Source organism: Podarcis tiliguerta (genome assembly GCF_965153285.1).
Source record: "Podarcis tiliguerta genome assembly, chromosome: 11".
Classification (NCBI taxonomy): Eukaryota; Metazoa; Chordata; class Lepidosauria; order Squamata; family Lacertidae; genus Podarcis; species Podarcis tiliguerta.
Genome location: NC_139544.1, coordinates 30,345,985 through 30,365,404, shown reverse-complemented (window position 1 = coordinate 30,365,404; position 19,420 = coordinate 30,345,985). Strand labels below are relative to the sequence as shown.

The 19,420-nt window shown below is 39.9% G+C and overlaps 1 protein-coding gene across 27 annotated transcripts in view; it reads right to left on the bottom strand.

The window, feature by feature from the left end:
* The window catches only part of MEF2C (myocyte enhancer factor 2C), a 170,394-nt gene that overhangs the window by 82,567 nt on the left and 68,407 nt on the right, over positions 1-19,420 (bottom strand). For 16 of the 27 annotated variants that reach the window (XM_083404121.1, XM_083404126.1, XM_083404118.1 and 13 more), the window contains one exon: positions 11,023-11,219. In XM_083404121.1, coding sequence (XP_083260247.1) covers positions 11,023-11,076 — 54 coding nt within the window. In that variant the 5' untranslated portion in view covers positions 11,077-11,219. Of the gene's footprint in view, positions 1-11,022; positions 11,220-13,219; positions 13,555-19,420 lie in introns of those variants that run through there. The other 11 variants (XM_083404122.1, XM_083404129.1, XM_083404131.1 and 8 more) reach the window with 4 other exon arrangements.

Sequence of the window (19,420 nt, the reverse complement as noted above, 5' to 3'; positions counted from 1 at the left end):
AGCTCACTAACACTCAAAACACGCAAAAGGAATTCACATGACAGTCATTGGTTATAAGACATCACTGCATCCGGCCGGCTGTAGATAGTTGAAAACACCTTGGGTCTTCTAATAATGCTACTGAAATGGCACAAAACCAACTGAAGTAAATCCCCAACATCCTTTTTTAAAAGGCAACTTCAGAAAGGGGAATTTGTAGCTATGAAGCCACTGTGTGTGTGTGTGTGTGTGTGTGTGTGCTAAAATTACCTCTACCTGCAACTTGCCTTCATCAAATCCTCTCCCTTCTATCCTTGACTTATTTTTCTTTCTCCTGCAGGGTTCCAGATACATTAACCCTTTCTCTCTGACTCTGAAAGTGTAATCTAAGTTGATCATAGACAAACCACTCTAGCTTTTTGAGAAGTTGGGATGACATGCAAAAAGCCAGTCTGTCTTCACTTTACACATGGTGTGCAGCTTTCAAGTTCCTGGCTCAGCCTTGGGCTGCATCAGTGAAAAACAGCACAGGCAAGCATGGGCTCAAGTGGTCATGAATGAGTCCTTAGTCCTTAAATAGCACTGGTGGAAGATGGCCCTAGTGAAAGTGAACAGGACTAGAACTTGTTGAAATATAAATCTGTACACAAACTGCAATATGATCCTATGCGTACGGTAATTGCAGACAGAAATGAAGTAGCATTTTGCTTTGTAGTGAATGAAGCTTCCCTGTTTTGCAGGCAGGTCCCCCTGACATATAACTTTGTAAAACATAACAAATTTGACTTCTTCCACCTAGAAGCCGCCCCAACAATTTGTGGTAGCAAAAAAGGAACAGCACTTGGCCATTGTTTATGTTTATCTAAAATTACAGATGACATACTGTGCCACTCCTAGCTTTAATTGGCTCCGTGTAGGAGCAAAAATTACTGGTGAAAGGTAAAAGCCACAAATCTACCCACTTTGTCATCTGCTCTTGTGGTGATAGGGAATGATACAGGGTGCAGTTGTTGTCGTCGTCATTGCCCCTCCTCTGCCCCCACTCCCCGGACTATTCCTGTCTCTCCCTTTAGTAAGCTGGCAGAATAATTTTGACCATCCCATAATAACAGTGCTGATGTCCACCAAGTGTGTGGAGGGAGAAGGGACTCACTGTGACCTTTTAAATCCTTTTTCGCTCTACAGACCAGAGCCATTATACCATGGCATTTCTATAGAAACATAAGCGTACGATGTGTAGGTAGGAATTATGTCTGCTAAATACTTTGCATATTTAAATAAAGCTCCCTTGCTTTAAAATAATTTAATAAGGATTACAAAGGACTTTGAAGGGCCAGTTTAACATTGCTTGCCATGCTGCATTGGATCTGGACTAACAGCGCAGTCCTAACCATGTCTACAATTCCTGCTAGAGTCAATGGGGCTTACTCTCAGGTAAGTGGAATTAGGATTGCAGGCTGAGTTATTTGCATTTCATTCCCATGACAATCAGCAGGATTTAAGCTTAATCCAGGATGACTAACTTTTCACATAGATTTCAACAAGCCCCAAGTGTGACTAATTCATTCTGGATCCAGCTCTTTGCTGTTGTTCAACAACACTTTCTTTTTCCATTCCTTATATATTTCTATATATTTCCCCACCAAAACCAGAAAGTCTCTTTACTCCAGGATATCACATTTTTGCATGTATTTGCTTAAAAAGCATCCGAAGCAGTTAAGCACAATTAACTTTCATAAAAAGCTGTACACGACTTTCTGCAGTAATGAGATTCCCAAGTTTGCATCTCCTTGTGTGTGTGTCTGTGTTTTCTAATCATGATTTAACAAAGGCTCCTTTTCTACCAGCTTTATGGTTACACTCCACAGCAGTGATGGGCCGAAGCATCATTGAAGGATTCCCCCCTGACAAATCCTCCTTTGTGTAACGACTGGGCAGGACCCATTAAATGAAAGGATCTTTAAAAAGAGCAGCCAGGCACACTTCATCAGCCTGCTGCCATGTTCTTATAAGCCTTCTGGATAATTCACAGGGACAAGACAGGCTGCGAAGAGAACCATTGTCACCAGCACAAGCATAGATTGCTGATCCCTAGCTGCCTGAGAGATGCTGTAAAGCTGTGGCTGTAATATATCGCAAACATACCCCACCTTGCAAGCAGCCAATTGACATGTTTGCTAAGCATTAAGATGTACACTGATTTAGTGTCACTGACTTCAATGGAAACGAATGGACTCAGAACTAAATACTGTATGGCAGTTCAACTGCGCAATGGATTACACAGGCAGCGTTCAAAACTCCCATTGTTCTAGGCACATTTTGCGACTGGGAATTTCATTAGCGAGAGCAATTTCTGAGCTCTGGGCACAGTACTGCACCTAAGATTTCAGATTAAAACTGCCACTGCTGGTGCTGAGGGTGTGGGAGGAGAAATTCCTGTCTGCTCAACTTCCAGGAGATCACTGCAGCACCAAGCAAGCTGATAGATTCTGCCTCTCAGTTGGCCTTACAGAAAGAAGAAGAAGAAGAGAAGAGTTTGGATTTTATATCCTGCCTTTCACTCCCTTTAAGGAGTCTCAAAGCGGCTAACATTCTCCTTTCCCTTCCTCCCCCACAACAAACACTCTGTGAGGTGAGTGGGGCCGAGAGACTTCAAAGAAGTGTGACTGGCCCAAGGTCACCCAGCAGCTGCATGTGGAGGAGCGGAGACGCGAACCCGGTTCCCCAGATTACGAGACTACTGCTCTTAACCACTACACCACACTGGCTCTCTAAAGACAGCGTTTTGAGGGACCCTCATAAGAATATTAAGGGGGTGGGCAGGGGAAGCATGGCTTTGTTTTTGTTTTTGCAGTCTTCATACTAGACCATGTGAAATATGAACATAGGATTTAAGCTGAAGTTCATTTTCAGCTTTGTATTTGTGTTATAAAAATCATGCACCTAGACATTCCATTGTGGCACCCATAACCTAGGTTTAAGGTGTCATTTAGCTCCTAGCTTTCATATCTCAGTTTCTAACACTGTAGACTGGATGTGATAAAGCAGAACAGTCTAGAACATCATAGAAAGGGTCTTCTCTCTTTCATCTCATTAGAATAGTAGCAAACAAATAATGGAGCACGGAGTTAACCAAACTGTTCAAATTGCACCCTTTATCTAGTAAAAAACAAAACAACAACAACAACAACAGCAGTACATGTCCTAAGTTTTCAAATACAGGATTGCTGATCTCTGTTATGACACTTGCCTTCAAGTGTAACAGGAAGAGAGACAGTTCACAGGTATGTTAATTAACAGGTGTTTTAAGAATCCAGAATTTAAAAGGTTTAGGAGTATTTCATATCTCTTGTTCTCCCATATTCTAAAACAATTCTTTCTTTCTTTCTTTCTTTCTTTCTTTCTTTCTTTCTTTCTTTCTTTCTTTCTTTCTTTCTCTCTCTCTCTCTCTCTCTCTCTCCCCTCCCTTCTACCCCATGCTGGTTAGATGAGCATAAGTCAGAATAGCAGCTGCATTTGTGTGGTTATGCACTGCAAGATGGAAGGACTCCGAGTTGCTTTCCTTTCCTCATGCTGTCTCATACCAACACATGCTGGCAACTGGCAATCATACATGCATGAAAAGTTAGGTGGTCAAGAGAGATACCAAATTGAACATGAATCGTGAATCTTGTGGGGTTTGAAATTGCACCTTGGAGAACTGTATGTTATAAAGTTCTAAGGAGAACATTTCATTTGCAATAGAATTCACCCGGCTTAACATTACACACATGCTGCAAATGAGTTTGTATGCTGCACACCCTCATAAGCAATGAGGGTGTCATTTCAGCCGTATGTTACATTTTGGCAAATACAAATAAATGTTTGGGGTGAAAACATGTTTACTAGTTAAAACAAAGCTAAAATGTTCATGAGGTAAAGGTCAGAGAATATTTCATTCCCTACTGAGCAAATGGTCAGGAAGCACATTTGTCTCCATTTCCTGTCAAAACAGGAAGAGTGCAACTTCTTCCTCCACACAATGACTTTAGTTTTGCTTCCCACCTCCAGCTCTTAGTCCCTCAGGGCCTTCCAAATGAATTTTAGAAGTGATCATTTCTTTTGCCTGTGTCTGTGACAACTCACTGACTTGGCTTGCTTTTTACTTTGTCTACTTGATAATACTAACAATTAAAAGCAGTGGGATCTAAATATATCATTTGAAGCTAGTTCGTCTAAATTGTGCTCCAATATAGTTTAGTAGTACTGTACAGGCTAGAGCCACGATGTTCATAATCTGTTTAGCAATTGCCTTCAAAATCTGTTTCATCACACACACACACACACACACACACACACACTATCATGAATAATACTTTGTGTTATAGGAGCATTAAAAAAACAAAAATCAAACTGGGATCCCAGACAGTAAAACTAAACATGACTTCAGGTGTGATTATGTGTGATTCCCAACAAAATTAATTGGAACAAAAAATGTCCCTAGGCTGAAGAAGCAAACATTGTTTTCTACTTTGAGAAAGAAATGGAATTTGTTCTTAAAAGTAGAACATTTTGTTCACAGCTATCAGGAAGAAAATAGGTCTTGGTACAAATAATAGCAAGAATACAAGCTTATAGGAATCAATGCTTAGTGCTTAATTTAATGCACGAAGCAGACAGTGAAAAAGATGGGCTGTGTGTGCACACATGCTTGTAAACTGGAATTAAAAATGAGCACACAATTGAAGCAGAGACACCATCTATCAAATCAACATAAATGACATTCAGTTAAGAAGCCAATAAATGAAGATGGATTCTGCCTCCCCCCAAACACTTGCAGGCTTGTGCTCAATTTGCATGACACAGCATACATGAGATCATTTCTGTTTGTAGTGACCTAGCCTATTGAGTTCATGATTCAAACCAGAAGAAAGTGTGTCAGATCTGTTAATTCATTAACAGATGAATTCATTCAGCATACTTTATCTGTCTCTTAAATTCCCCCCTGAAGTATAGGTCACAAATGGAATGCCACGGAAGACTGAATTCCCTCCCCCAAGTTTCTCTTGTCCATTTCTAATGTCCAATCCGTTCATAAATACAATTTTAAAAAGGGACATGTTGAATGTTCACCACATTCAAACCACAGAAGGGCACTGATGGTAGATGATGGAAAAGGTGTACATATATGAACTAAGGCTGTGGCCCAATTAAAGATATCTTCTTCACATGACTTTTAATTGTTTAACTCATGTATCACATCTTGATTTGGTTCCCTATGAATAAAAAAATAGGAAGAAAACAGTTCCCTTTCTTTATTTTTAGATGATGCCCATGTATGTCAGAACAGACGCCATATTTGAAGAGCATTCTAATACGTGTAGGAGAGCTGGAGCAACATCTCTGTCAAGAAGATGGCTGCCACCTACTATGCTTCCTGTAATAAAAAATAATGCTCAGGGGGACGGGACCTTGCTGCCTGATTCATAAGGCCATATTTTCAGTCAGTAAAGGGATTTTAATGGATGACACTAACAAAACTCTAGAAGGGCAATTTGTGGGGCCAGAGGCTGCTGCAGAACTCTTTTTTTTCTACAAGTGGAGAGAGAGGTCCACCACTAGAGGCCTTCCTGATGCAGCCGTGTAACGACCCACCACCGTCACAGAAACGGGGTATTGTAGAGAAGTGGTCAGGGGGAAACCAAAGACCTGCAGATTTCTAAGTCCCTTTGGTTCCCCTGATATAGTGCCAAAATCAGCTCAAAGCTATGAGCTGCCAAATTAAATCCCCTCCATTTGAGTCAATGGGAGGGGGAAAGGTGGAAAGGGTAATATATAGCTGTCAACCCCTCTCTGCAACCTGGCAGGACTCCGTTTTGGATCTCCTGTCACCCCACCATAGAATTGCTTTGCCAATCAACTAAAAACACTGCAGTGGTAGTATAACTACGCAATACTGTAATTTATATCATTCAGTCCTATATGTGTGGAAAGAGTTGGCAGCAGAGTTTGTTGTAGGATTTTGTTTTGGGGTCAATGTCTCACTGCATGATTGAAAACCTCTTCCCCATGAAAGCTCAAGCTACATTAAATGAGTTAAGGTAACTCTTCTGAGAAAAAGTATTCTAAATATCTACTGATTTGTATTTTAACTCACAAGGCTCGCTCCAGTTGATATATTTCTGTTAAAAGTTTCCCTTCCTAACAGCAAAAACAAAGTTGCACCAAACTTTATTTTGCTGTATTTTTAATTTTGTGATTTTAAACAGTTTCGTGAGTTGCTGGGTCCCATCTTGCAACTTTGTACTCCTGTGTTGGCTGCACGAAGCAGGATTATACAAAAAGAAACAGTATCTTCATTGTGAAGGAATAAAATTACATTAAGGGTGAAATGTCTGGAAAAGACAATCTCCTTCTCTAGGTTGTGAGCCGGAAGAAGTCTAACAGTGCCATCTTATGTATGCCTACTTGGATATAAATCCTACTCAGTTCTGTAACACTTACTCCCAGGTCAGTATGAATAGGGCAATAGGCCAAATCTTTGTTTTCCTGGATATTATGCCACTTCTCACTTGCAAACAAGGAGGGGACCAAGATGATTAAGGAAACCAAGCCTTATGAGGAACAGTTGAGGGAGTTGGGTATGTTTAGCCTGAAAAAGACGAGTTATGATAGCCATCTTAAATTTATCTAAAGGGCTGTTGCATGGAAGATGAACAAGCTTGTTTCTTCCACTCCAGAGGGTAGGACCTGAAACAATGGATTCAAGTTACAAGAAAGGAGATTCCAAGTGAACATCAGAAATAAGTTTCTCATGGTAGAAGCTGTTCAGCTGTGGAATGGACTCCTTTGGAAGGTGGTGGGCTCTCATTCCTTGGAGGTTTTTAAGCAGAGGTTGGATGGCCATTTGCTATGTTTGATTTAGTTGAGATTCATGTATGGCAAAGGGTTGGACTAGATGACCCTTGGGCTCCCTTCCAACTCTACAATTCTATGATTCTATGCAATGATTTCCTTGCATCTTTTACCCCTGACTAGTGGTTTCAGAGCTCAGCTTGGAAGAATATTTATAACTGCCAGGGAGTGACGGCATTTGTAGGTGACAATCAGCTGGCAGGGGACAGCTTAAACTCTCCTTCCTACCTGCCAGTCCCCCACCTCCCAGAAGGTTTCTCTAGCCCCTAATAGGGATGGGTGAATCAGAAAATTTCTGTTTCTTTCTGTTCCTGCTCATTTTTCTCTACATTTCCATGTCATTTTCTGATTTTTTTTTTTAAAGTGAAAATACATTGATATTTTAGTGCACATTTATTTTAAGAGCCAAATTTTAAATGCAGTTTTACTTAATATATACATTTTTTGCAAGCAATTCCCCCTGATACGATGCATCTCTGTAGGTTTTTTTCACAAATGTTGGCATCTTTGTACACATTACTTGGCTGGAGAACTGCAATGAACTGGAGGAGTGTGAATTTCAAAGGATGGCTGTGTTTCAGTTCTTGTATTGTTTTGGAAAATGCAGACTAAGTGTATTTGCCTATAAATGCAAACGGGATTAAATTTATTTTTTACCCGTTGCCCCTACATTAGTGTACTGTGGGGGAAAATACAGAGTTGGATATCTTTGATTTGTCTTTACATTTCACATATTACACTCCTTTACTGGGCATTCCCTTCTACATCTTCTGGCAAAAATAAGCTTAAAACAATAGCAAGTTTTGTGGGTTGCATTCAACTAATTTCAAAGCTAAGTCCATCAATTTTAGTGAGTTCTGAGTACTACATAGCTGGATTCAAATCAGGATTACCTCGAAACACAGATATACCCAAAAGCAAGGGCTGCAGAACCCTGCAAATTTTACTTCAGTGAACTCTCAAATTGCACTAGATTATTTTTAGCATTACTAAAAATCTGCCACAGCATATGATTTTAGGGTTCTTTAAATACACCTGAGGTCTTGAGAATCTCAGCTTCTATTTTAAAACTAGTCAAACAATTCTAAAGTTGTTAAGTTGTAGAGAGGGAAGATTGAGAACACAACCTTGAATGTGTGACATGCAGTCACAAAGGGAAAATGGCAAGCATAGTTTAATGCCGTAATTGTAAATCGGTTTCATGAGTTCATCTTGCAACTGCAGGGCTAGCTTAAGAGGAAAGACAAATCCTGACATCTTCCAGGTCAGGATTTCACTCTCTCTCTCTCTACTAAATCATTGAAATCTAGAGCACATTCAGTGAGCCATTATGGATGCAAAGTTCAAGCCCCGTTGATTTAAAGAGAAAAAAAACAAGTCTTTCTGAAATTGACCGTAGAAGTGACCAGGACTTATGCTTAGCTTTGAATGAATCGTATCTGTATATTCTTCTCACAGTAAGTGAAGAGTGACATAGCACAGTTGTAGAGCATCTCTTTTGCATGCGGAAGGCCCCAGATTCAACTGCTAGCATCTCCAGATATGACTGGGAATGTCCCTTCTCTGAAAACCTGCCATTCAGTTAGGTGGGTGAATTTGGTATGAGGACGCTTCCTATGTTGAGGACGTAGCCATTTCCCCTTCCCCTTACACTTGCAATCCTTCCCAGTGCTCTTCTTCTGTAAAGAATGTGAAACTTTCCCTTATAGTGCCCAAAGTGTAAGCTTAGATTGTAGTTCATTTCAAGACTTCTAACTGTATCTTACTGTCTACAGTCTACAGATCAAACACGTAGATCCTAAAACTGTACAATCTAAAATGACCAACTGTGGGTTTGATCCTGAGGAAGTTAGTTAAAATGAAACAAGCTAGTCATGACTAAAGGCTCATCCATTGGTCCAAGAGGTTTTCCACTCGCCCTGTGCTTTCTAGGAACAAGTCAGAAGGATTCTCTGTTTGCTCCACCGCTTTCCCCAGGAAAACTAGCTCTTTACCACTGAACTGGGGCAAATGTCAGTTAATGGAAAACCTGATTGACGTTTGCTCAGATTCAGAGGCAGATAGCATGCTTCCCCAGGGAAAAGTGGCAGGGCAAGCGAAAGTGTGGACAAGCCCTTAGCCCCATTGATTTTAACAGGACTAAAGGGTGGTTAACTTAGTCTTGTGCAATACTTTGCGCAAATCTAACTGCCCTGGAAAGCCAATTCCATAAACAGAAACCATGCCCAAACCCATTGATTCAATGTGAATGAGTTAAATGATTGTGCTAAACGTTGGCGGAAAGGTGATTAACAGGTCCATGGACCTCCATATTCTGGGAAGTAAGAGTGTTCTATTTCTTGATAAAGTAATACTTGAATAAAATAATAGCTTCCGAACTATTGTCCATATTTTAAATAGTAAAAATCAAAATAAGCTTCTTTTTGCCAAATATTAATCCCCTCAACAATTAATTTAATTTAATTTAATTTAGGCATATATATTTTTTACACAAACTGGCAATATACTCATGGACAAAACAACTGATGTCTAAATGCTTAATGCTGCTCACTATTCCATTTTTAATTTAAATTCTAAGCTATAAACAATTAAAGCAAATATGGTGGCTTAGTATTGACAGAATTATTGCTTTCTGGCTTGGCCCAGGGCAACAAGTAACCTACAGGGAAAACTCAGAATGCATCAATCATAAATATTATCATTGTTTGCTTTATTTGAAACTTGATTTTCTGCCACAAAGAGGGCAAGTTATGCCTGCACTGCAGCGTTTTAAATTTCATACAAGGCTTGCTTGAAAATTAGAACAATAAATTATTTCTATGTTGGGTTCTTTCTACAAGGGGCACGTGGCTCATCAGCTAGTGGAGGGCCATGCACACAAGCTGGCTTCCAGCTACACACGTTGCCCTTGTTGGATTGAAATCTAAGAACACAACAAGGTGAAACGTGCAAGGAGCAGCCCCACCACACATAGCTGGGATGTGGGACTCGACACACGGCTTCCAGTGAGAACTCTGCATACAGAGCTCAGCGCACAGCTGGCACAGATTGGATGTGCATCGAAATGTACATAGACATCAGCACTGCGCAGAGCAGATGGGAGGACGTCTTCTCATCAGTTTTATAATAAAAAGGGGAATGTGCATCCCTCGGGGATAATTCTTATAGCTATTACCTGCCTGTTGCTGGTAGTCAGCAACACCTTGTTACCCACAGTTTTCTCTGGATCAGAGCCTTTTAAAGCCTTAACAGTAAAGTATGAGTGTGTTTTACGGTGACATCTGCACTGTTAAAGAACGGTTTAACATGCAGTTATCATGACCTATCCTATAATATTGTGGGAAGGTTTGGATAGAATAAAAATAATCATAACACACATGCACAAACCACTTCTTGAATAGGTAAGAAGCTACAATGTTATTTACTTGTTTGCTTGTTTCACTTTTCTTCGTGATGTTGTTGCTGTTGTTGTTGTTGTTATTTCTGTACTTTTCTTGCTCTGCACATTGGATTGTCTAAGCAAACACCTTTCTACTATAAGGTTGACTCTGGTTTAAAACGGAAGTAACAAACTTTTCTTAAAGTCTTAATTCAATTTTATGGTTGCCATATAGGTGTCAGATTTATTGGTAATATTTCAGAACTGCATGGTATTCTGCCTGAAAATTTTATGCCTAAAAACCCTAGTCCATGACAGATTTTTGAAAGGGGGGGATACAAAGGAAAATAATAACATTTGCTTGATCATACCAACTTGAGCTTTTCTGGTTTATAAAATAAATATTGACATTGCAATTGGCAACAGTCTCAATCTAAGCAAAGTTAGTTTTGTAATTAAAGTAGTTTGCAATTGAGAAAAAGGAGCTGATCCTACATAACAATTCAGGTGTCACAGTGATATATCCTCCGCAGAAGGATCTTGTATTATATTAAAACTAGAGAGTGTTTTTTAAAGTGTATAACATGCAACAATATGCATAAAACCATTGAAGCTTCACAGACAATAGCATGTGAATATTACTGTAAATGTCAGGTATCTGATGCAGATGTGATGTTTTTGAGCCCTTTAAAAAATTAACCCCAAAGCATAGATCTGACTTATGCCATGATGTGACTGTGAAGTGCAAATAGGATTATTTTGCAACCTACCTGCCTGTTACGTTCATCCATAATCCTTGTGATCTGAATCTTTTTTCTCCCCATAGTCCCCGTTTTTCTTCTCTCGTTCGTTCCTACACTCGTGTATTTTCTTCTTATCTTTCCTTCCTCTTTCCTGTTTCCTCAAACCAAGAATCCTTCTTCAGCACTTACGCGATTCAATTCACAGACCCCTGCATCCGTTCCTGCTAAGTACACAAAAGAAATGAAGTGTTAGGGAGTTATTTGGACATAATCTTTATAGAACGATGCTACTATGATATCTTACCAACTTGCTTAAGTGTGGTTTTGAATGCAGAATTGCTAAATAAGCAATAAAGTCAGAAATGATTAGGCATTATTATTAGTAATTGCGCTAAACTGGATTTTTGTTTTGTTTTGTAGCTATGGCACCTCAATCCTACAGACAGTTATTCAGAAGTAAGAGATGCTCTTTCAGTGGGGAACGTACATCTTAGGCTCTGGATATAAGCGCTGAAGAAAGCTTTTAAGACATCACTAAAACAATTAAAGTGCATGCACTCATACTTTTCATAGATGCAAATTTTCTCTATTCTGTAAGACTTCCTTGGAAATATGAAAAATTACCTAAATCAGGGAGTTAATGAACCTTTCCATACCTGTGCAAGCTAAGTAATCAAGCTAATTCACTTTTGAAGGAAAACAGAAGAGGTGATAATGTTTCTTATTATGCAAACTAGGCTAGACCATTATTAAAGTACTATTTGATGTATGAGAAATGTCAGCCAAATCTAAATCCTTTAACCTTATATTCCATTTTTTAAAAGAAAGAGAATGACTGCAGATGAAATAGTTCAAGAGAAAAATACCCCTTTAGCTCTATCATATTGAAAAGTGAGCTTTTTTTACAGACTAAATATATTTGTATATATTTCCACCTACAATAAGTGTAATAATTGGTGCAGTTCTTAATATAATCCACGCATCTACCATTCCTTCACACATAAGGGCAAAAAACTAATCACATCATAAAGAGTCATAACTGCAAAAGAAAGCTCATAAACACATGACAATGTGTTCCTAATATTCTTCCACACAAAAAATAAACCAGAGGATTCATTGAAAACTGTTGCACAACATTACATAAAAAGCAAATCAAAAGCTGAAAAAATAAGCAAAAGGTCACAAGCGAAAGGTATACGACAGTTATGCGGATAAAATCAAATATCTCCCTGTAGCACATTGCAAACATTAATGTTTATTATGTATGTCTACTGAAACTGCAATCCTATACACACTCACCCAAATGTAGCTCCCATTTAACTCAATAGGACTCACTACTGAGTAGACACACATAGGCTAAAATACAAATTTTAGCACACATAGAGAGAAATTGAAAATTGCATTTATATTTATTAGTGCCTAATTCCCCCCCCCCCACCATTGTGTTCCAATAAAATGATTTTTTAATTCACAAGAATGTTAAAATATGACAGTGCAATCTGAACTGTAGACTGACTTTCCTATAGCCAACCTGTTAAATAATCCCCAAAGGTACAGTATGTAACACTATTCTGAAGCTCTGGCCTGAAAATTCAGATCGGAAAAGCTGATCTTTCTCAAATTTTCAGTTTTGTGCTCATTTTGTTTCCGTCAGTTTATTTTACAGCTATTCTGTGTTCTGGGCTCTTAAGAAAAAAAATTAGAAGGCTATTACTCAGTCACAAACTCCAAATCTTATACACCATAAGTTAGTTTTTACACTGTACCACCAAGTCTTAAGGAATCCAGTGCTAGTATCATTACTTTACAGTATATACTCTGGTTTCACCTCAGATCGTATAAATCTTTCGCCCATTACTTTACAGTATAGCAGAGAAACGAAACTATCAACTCACATCATTTCTGCAGTTTTAGGCATTTAAAATAGTTAATGAACTCACTTTTATGCAGTCTGAGTTGACAAAACAACCCTACCTGCTTTCATTACTCTTGAAACACAGAAAGAGTGCATACGCTCAATTGTAGTAGATTCTTTTTCTTTTTTTAAAGTACTTTAAATAAAATCTAAGCATGTTTTGGAAAAGCTGCATTCTCTGACATTCGCTGGTGACTAGGACAATAAGTTAATTTTGAATGTTTTTCAACTACTCTCAGCTGGACTGCTTCCTTGGGAGTTTCTCCCCCCCCCCCACCGCATCTCTCCAACCCCAACAGTCAAGCTTACCTCTGATATAAAAAGCCAGGTAATTCCCATGTACGTGCAGGAAGTCTAACAGGCTTTCTCCACAACAGTAAGCCAATAGACTAATCCACAGCAAATGCATATGGAACAATTTCCCTTCCTTTCATTCACGTGGAGCCCGAGGCACTATCGGCTTACAGTCCTATGCCTGCCTAAGCTGTCGCTTTGTTGAGGGTGGAAGGTCAGAGTGGACAGATTAGAGAAGTGGTGACACGGGGTTAGCCAAGAGGAGCACTGCTTTACGGATCGAGCTGCCGGAGCCGAATGAGAAAGAGGAGGGGGGCGGGGGAGAGATCACAAAATGCTGACACTCTCGTCTGTTAGGACAAGGATGCAGAGCCCCTGGTGAAGTAAGAACGTGGTGAGTCCCTCCCACACAACTAGCAGTTCCACATTTCATACTGAGCTGAAGAAGAAGAAGAAGAAGAAGAAGAAGAAGAAGAAGAAGAAGAAGAAGAAGAAGAAGATTATAAACAGCCCGGTGTCAGGAACGTTAAGCATTCCACAACTACATAAAAATATTCTCCAGATAGTTCCACAAACACTTCTTGGACTCAGCAGACGTAAATCTAGCGCAAGCTCACCGGGTACATCGAAAGAACTCCAAATGTACATCATTGTAAGTTACGAGATGAATTTGAATCATTGTTCCCATTCGCAGCAACAATCTGTTGACAAGTGGTGAGGCGGGAGATTGAGGTGGGGAAAAGAAGCCTGTATGGCTTAAAAAGGAAGCATTGAGTCCAATTATTATGTTGTTGTTTCTCATATATATATATATATATAGGCTGAGGAACAAGAAACAATGTGTCAACTGTTTTAATCCGTATATACATGCTTATGCGTGTATGTAAGCCCACACCACACAGAAATACTGCAGTTCTATAGCTAGGGAAGTTGCAGTCTGGTGCTACTGCTTTGACTAAAAAATCATTTTTAGGATTCCCCCGCACACTATCCCGCTTAATGTCAAAACCATATTATTTTGTCTTTTCAAGATTTCTTTCTTTAACATGCATTATTTTATTAACACCACACACAAACACGCACATGCATTTTTGCAAAACTGCATGAATGTAGGATCCATCTTATTTTATACGTACGGGCAAGACTCCCAACCATACAGCAAAGTACCGTACATACGAAATGTAATTAAAATACATCATGGGACGAACAAAAAAGCCATAAACCTTAAAATATTTTTAAAGATCTGTGCCAAGAGTGAAGGCGATCCAGAATTCCTTACCACCTGCCCTTGGAACTTGGAAAAGATGCTTTCAGTTGCAAAGGGTGTTATCTCAAGGTACGTACACTACAAGTGTTAGAAAAATTGCAGTGCTTCGTAAACCCTCAGACTGCATTTAAAAATAAAAAAGTGCACTAGGCAAAACTAGCTATATGGCAAGTTAAAATTATTCCAGAAGCCCTGTCAAAATAGTGTCCACATTAAATAAACCTTCCAGGCTAATGACAGAGTTATATGTAAACAAATGCATCTTTTTAAAAAATGTCGATGTTTCATTATTCAGATATTAGCATTCTTCAAAATCACAGCCTTCAGCATTTTCCCCCTTTTGGAAACCCAAATACTTTTGTAAAGATAAAATGAAATCAGACTGTTTACTAAAAAGAGGAACTTCAGTTTGGCGGGCTTCTGTTCGCTCTATGATTGCCAAAGGCACAGATAGTTGAGGGAAGAGTGATTTGAGTTCCAGTGGGCAGATGCAGCACTGCAGACAGCCATTCTTCACTCCCTCTCTCACACATTTTCCCCCTCTCTCTCCTTCTCTCTCCCTCCCGCTCACTAACACAGAAGAATCTTGACAGAATAGCAGGAAACACGCACTGAGTGGTCAGGGAAGGAGATGATGTCAGCAACCACGAACAATAAAAGGTGTAAAGGTGCTTCCTTCCTTAAACTGTTCCAGAAGTGCAAAATGGGAACCAAAACTCTTTACTTCCTTCTGCGAACAGAACTTTCTGAATCTGCTCGGCTGCATAACACCCCAGACAGAGGTCCCTTTGAACAAGTCACCCAAGGGGCAAGAAGCAGCAGCAAAACGGAGAACTTTCAATACATCCAATTTATAAACAAAGTGGTAGCCAGAGGGAAAACTTATTTAATGGTGATGGAAGCTTTGTTAGAAAATGCAAAAAGTGTCCCATAAATAGCAGCCCCCACCCATTTTGCCTGGCTGTACATATTCTTACATTCAAATGTAACGGTTCTTACATTTGAAACAAAAACAAAAGAACCCTCAAGCTTGTGTCATGGGCAGAGATTGACAGCGCAATCCTATAGATAGGTCTACTCAGAAGAAATTTCCACTAGGACTTACTCCCAAGTAAGTATGAATAGGACTGCAATCCTATGCCCAGGCCCCATTGACTTCAAGTAAACTTGCCTCTGAGTAAACATCTATCGGATTGCCCTGTAAATAAAAATAAAAATCTGTTCTGTTTTCAAAGATGAACAAGGGGCTTTGCTTCTATTCCTTCAAAAAGCACAGCCTGTACACTTGACACTAAGAGAGAAAGCCCAACTGATGCCAGAAAGAGAGCAGCAATATGACAACGGGCACAGAAAAGTCTAGTTAATATTATACAAAGACAGCTTCAACTGTTCTGCCTTATAGGACCATGAACGACCGCAGGTCATGGCGCAGCCCAACACTGAAGAACTGCAGATGCGCAACAGAGTGTTTTTATATGAGTGCTGAGTATCCTAAATTCATGCTAATCTATGGTTTGACGTGGGCCATAACACATATTGTTACACATATATTCTGTCCATCCTATTCCTGTTGATTTGAAATAAACCCCACAGTTTCCAATGCAACCTACTCCCTAGTAATAAGAATGTATAAGATCATAGCCTTCACCTCAAAATAACACTTTGTGAGATAAATCAGGCTGAATGAGAGAGAGATTTGCTCAAAGCCACCAAGAGTTTTACACACAGCTAAGTAGGAATCTGAACCTGGAATACTTACATCCAGTCCAGCCAGCACCACCAATGATAAATTATTATGGGACATGATCTGTATGCTGCTGTTGAATATATAGAGGCTGGCATGGGTCAGTACAGACCTTGCCAAATCCATTTCTCCTGGCACCAATCACACAAGGATATAACCAGAATCTGGCCCCTTTAAAACAACTTTTTCATTATACAGTTATACACTAGATGTCATTACTGCTGCACTAGATCGGTAACACACGAACAGCGTGCTCCACTATATGCAGTAATCTAATTTGGGCAGAAAGCCATTATTTTTAAAAGAAATAAATAAAGTGAATCTGAGTCATCCGAAGATTTCAAACATCTGTCTCAAACATTCCAGTTCAGAAATTTAACATAACCTACATTTATGTGTTTTGATCTTATGACTGGTCTGCCACATTAAAAGATGTGCAAGGGATTTCATTCTAATCTGCTAAATTCATCTCAGGAGAGCATGCATTTTACAACAGGAAGTTTAGCACAAACACTGAAGTCATACAGAAGCTGTAACCTTGCCTACAAGCATAAACACGGTTTGCCCAAGATGATTTGCTGCTTGAGGCAAAAAAATCAAGATGCCTCCCTTCTCCCATTCCAAGTACAAATACTGATCAAAGTGGCAATAACTGAATTCTACTTCAAAGCTGATGATGGGACCCTGTCTTCCAGTGCAACTGAAGGCAGCAGGCTATCTTAGAGAGTGCAGGACAAACCATGTGTCACAGACACACAATATTGTTCTCCAGCTGCTTCTGTTCACCATCCCACAATTTCAGCCAGCTGAGGCACCCACCTCCCTTGGCTAATGGTAGGGCCAGTATAAACTACAAATTTGGGTTAGACTTTGGCGGGCAAGTACTTATTTGATTTTATCTACAGCATCCAATAACACTCTAAATATTAAATGACGAAGATGATGATTTCAACTTGTTATAAAGCTTTTGTGTGTGTTTGCTTTTATAGATTCTTCTATGGATTACAGATGAGATTTATTACATAGTAAAACTGTATTCCTTCTGGCAAAGGACTATTTCATCTTTCCATATCGCATTGCCAAAAGACATAAATTTTATTCATTTACAGAAATTATTTTATAAACAAAATAGTGTGTCTGATCATCAATAAGGACAAACAATGCTCACTGATGTAGGCTGCTAGCAAAAGAGACACGGATCTGGTTATGTCCTGAATAATCAAAGCCTGAAATTGCTCTAGACTTTCACAGCAGGCTCATCTTCCAGGGTTGTTCCTTGCATGGAGAAGCAATTGTAACAGAAAGGCTCCAAAATAAGAAGGAAAACGCTTATTCTAAACCTCCACTTACGGGATATCTTTGGGTGAAGAAAAGGCTAAGGAGCAAACTCTACACAAATCTGGAGTGGAGTCCCTAAGACGGTCGGATGGCTCCTTGTTCACCTCCTTCCAACAATTCCTGCAGTCAAGCTGGTGCCAAACATATTGCTCAGCTTTGCTTTGGTCCACTTTAGTGAGGCCAAGGGGGGTCTTGCCATATGGGCAGCCCAGGACCTCCATACACATTGCCTAGAGTTGTGCTCCGCAGAGGTCACTTCAATGCTGCAAACGCAGGCATTTGATTTCACCCACAGAGGCAGATTCTATTGTCTCTCAAGACAGATATGAACAACCATGCAGAGACACTTATAGGAGTGTACATAGAAACAGGAGATACTTTGACATTGCCCATAACTGCAGATGGATGGACGTATAGTTTGGCAGGACTTCTCCTTGAAGGTCAGTATCAATTTGACACAAAAATACAAATACACTTCATTTACATAGGTGAAATATTGCTGTCATGCTGGGTTTTTTTTAGCTTTTAGTAACCAAATACCCGTTCACTTAACAATCTCTGTTTCAGTGGGGGAAAGACTTTCTTTTTCCACTTCAGGATTATTGTCAATATTTTTCATTTTATTATTGTCATAATGAGTAAGCCGGAAAAAAAATAAACAAAATCAATTGGAAGGTACATTAGCTAATCTTTCTCGTGGCCTTCAATGTGCATTATGTTTTCTCAGAAATGGCTCTTTGTAACCTGTTAGTATACGGAGTGACAAAAGGATATTAAAAGCTGCAACCTGTGAGAAAGAAAAAAAAATCACCATTCACTAACACGGATGGGAGCCACACCCAGTTGCAGTGGAACACTTTCCAGGGAGAGAACTTTCGAGATCCAGCAAAATTCTGCATCCATTTTCACCCTACTCCTCTCTGCCCCTTGGAGCTACACAGAGAATGAAATAGTAGAGGGTAGCAACTACAGCTGCAATCCTAAGCCTACTTAGTGGGAGTATATTCTACTGAAATTAGAATGTAAAAGGATTGATACAGGAGCAGGTCAAATATCTAAATAGTCCAGATCCCGTTCCCTACAGAAAGTCCCAAGGAAGGACATAAGGGCAATAGACCCACGTGTGTTTTTTCACCCAGAACTCACTGGAACTCAGTTCTGGCACCTCTCAGGTGGGTGCTATTGCCATTATAAGAGAACAAGGGAGGCGTTCATGGTGAATTCTGGCACTGAGTTCTAGAAAAATAGCACTGAATGGCCCTCACTCCTTCTTGTTCTCCAGCAGCTCGTATTCACAGGCATCCTGCTGCTCTTCCTGGAAGCAGCCTATGGCCACTAGGACTAGTAGCCACAGAGAGCTTTGTCTTCCATGTGCTTGTCTAATCCCCCAAGTGAGGCTTACTTCTGGGTAAATTTGCATAGGAACTGCACACTTCACAGATAAAACAGGGCAAAATGGGTTTACTCTACATTTTTTGAGTGTGGATCAGGTTGGACATGCCCCACTGAACTTGAACTGCTGTATAAGTAAAGGCAAGGGGACCCCTGACCATTAGGTCCAGTTGTGGCTGACTGGGGTTGCAGCGCTCACCTCGCTTTATTGGCCAAGGGAGCCGGCGTACAGCTTCCGGGTCATGTGGCCAACATGACTAAGCCACTTCTGGCGAACCAGAGCAGCACACGGAAACACTGTTTACCTTCCCGCCGGAGCGGTACCTATTTGTCTACTTGCACTTTGATGTGCTTTCAAACTGCTAGGTGGGCAGGAGCTGGGACCGAGCAACGGGAGCTCACCCCGTCGTGGGGATTCAAACTGCCAACGTTCTGATCGGCAAGTCCTAAGCTCTCTGTGTTAATTCTTTTTGAT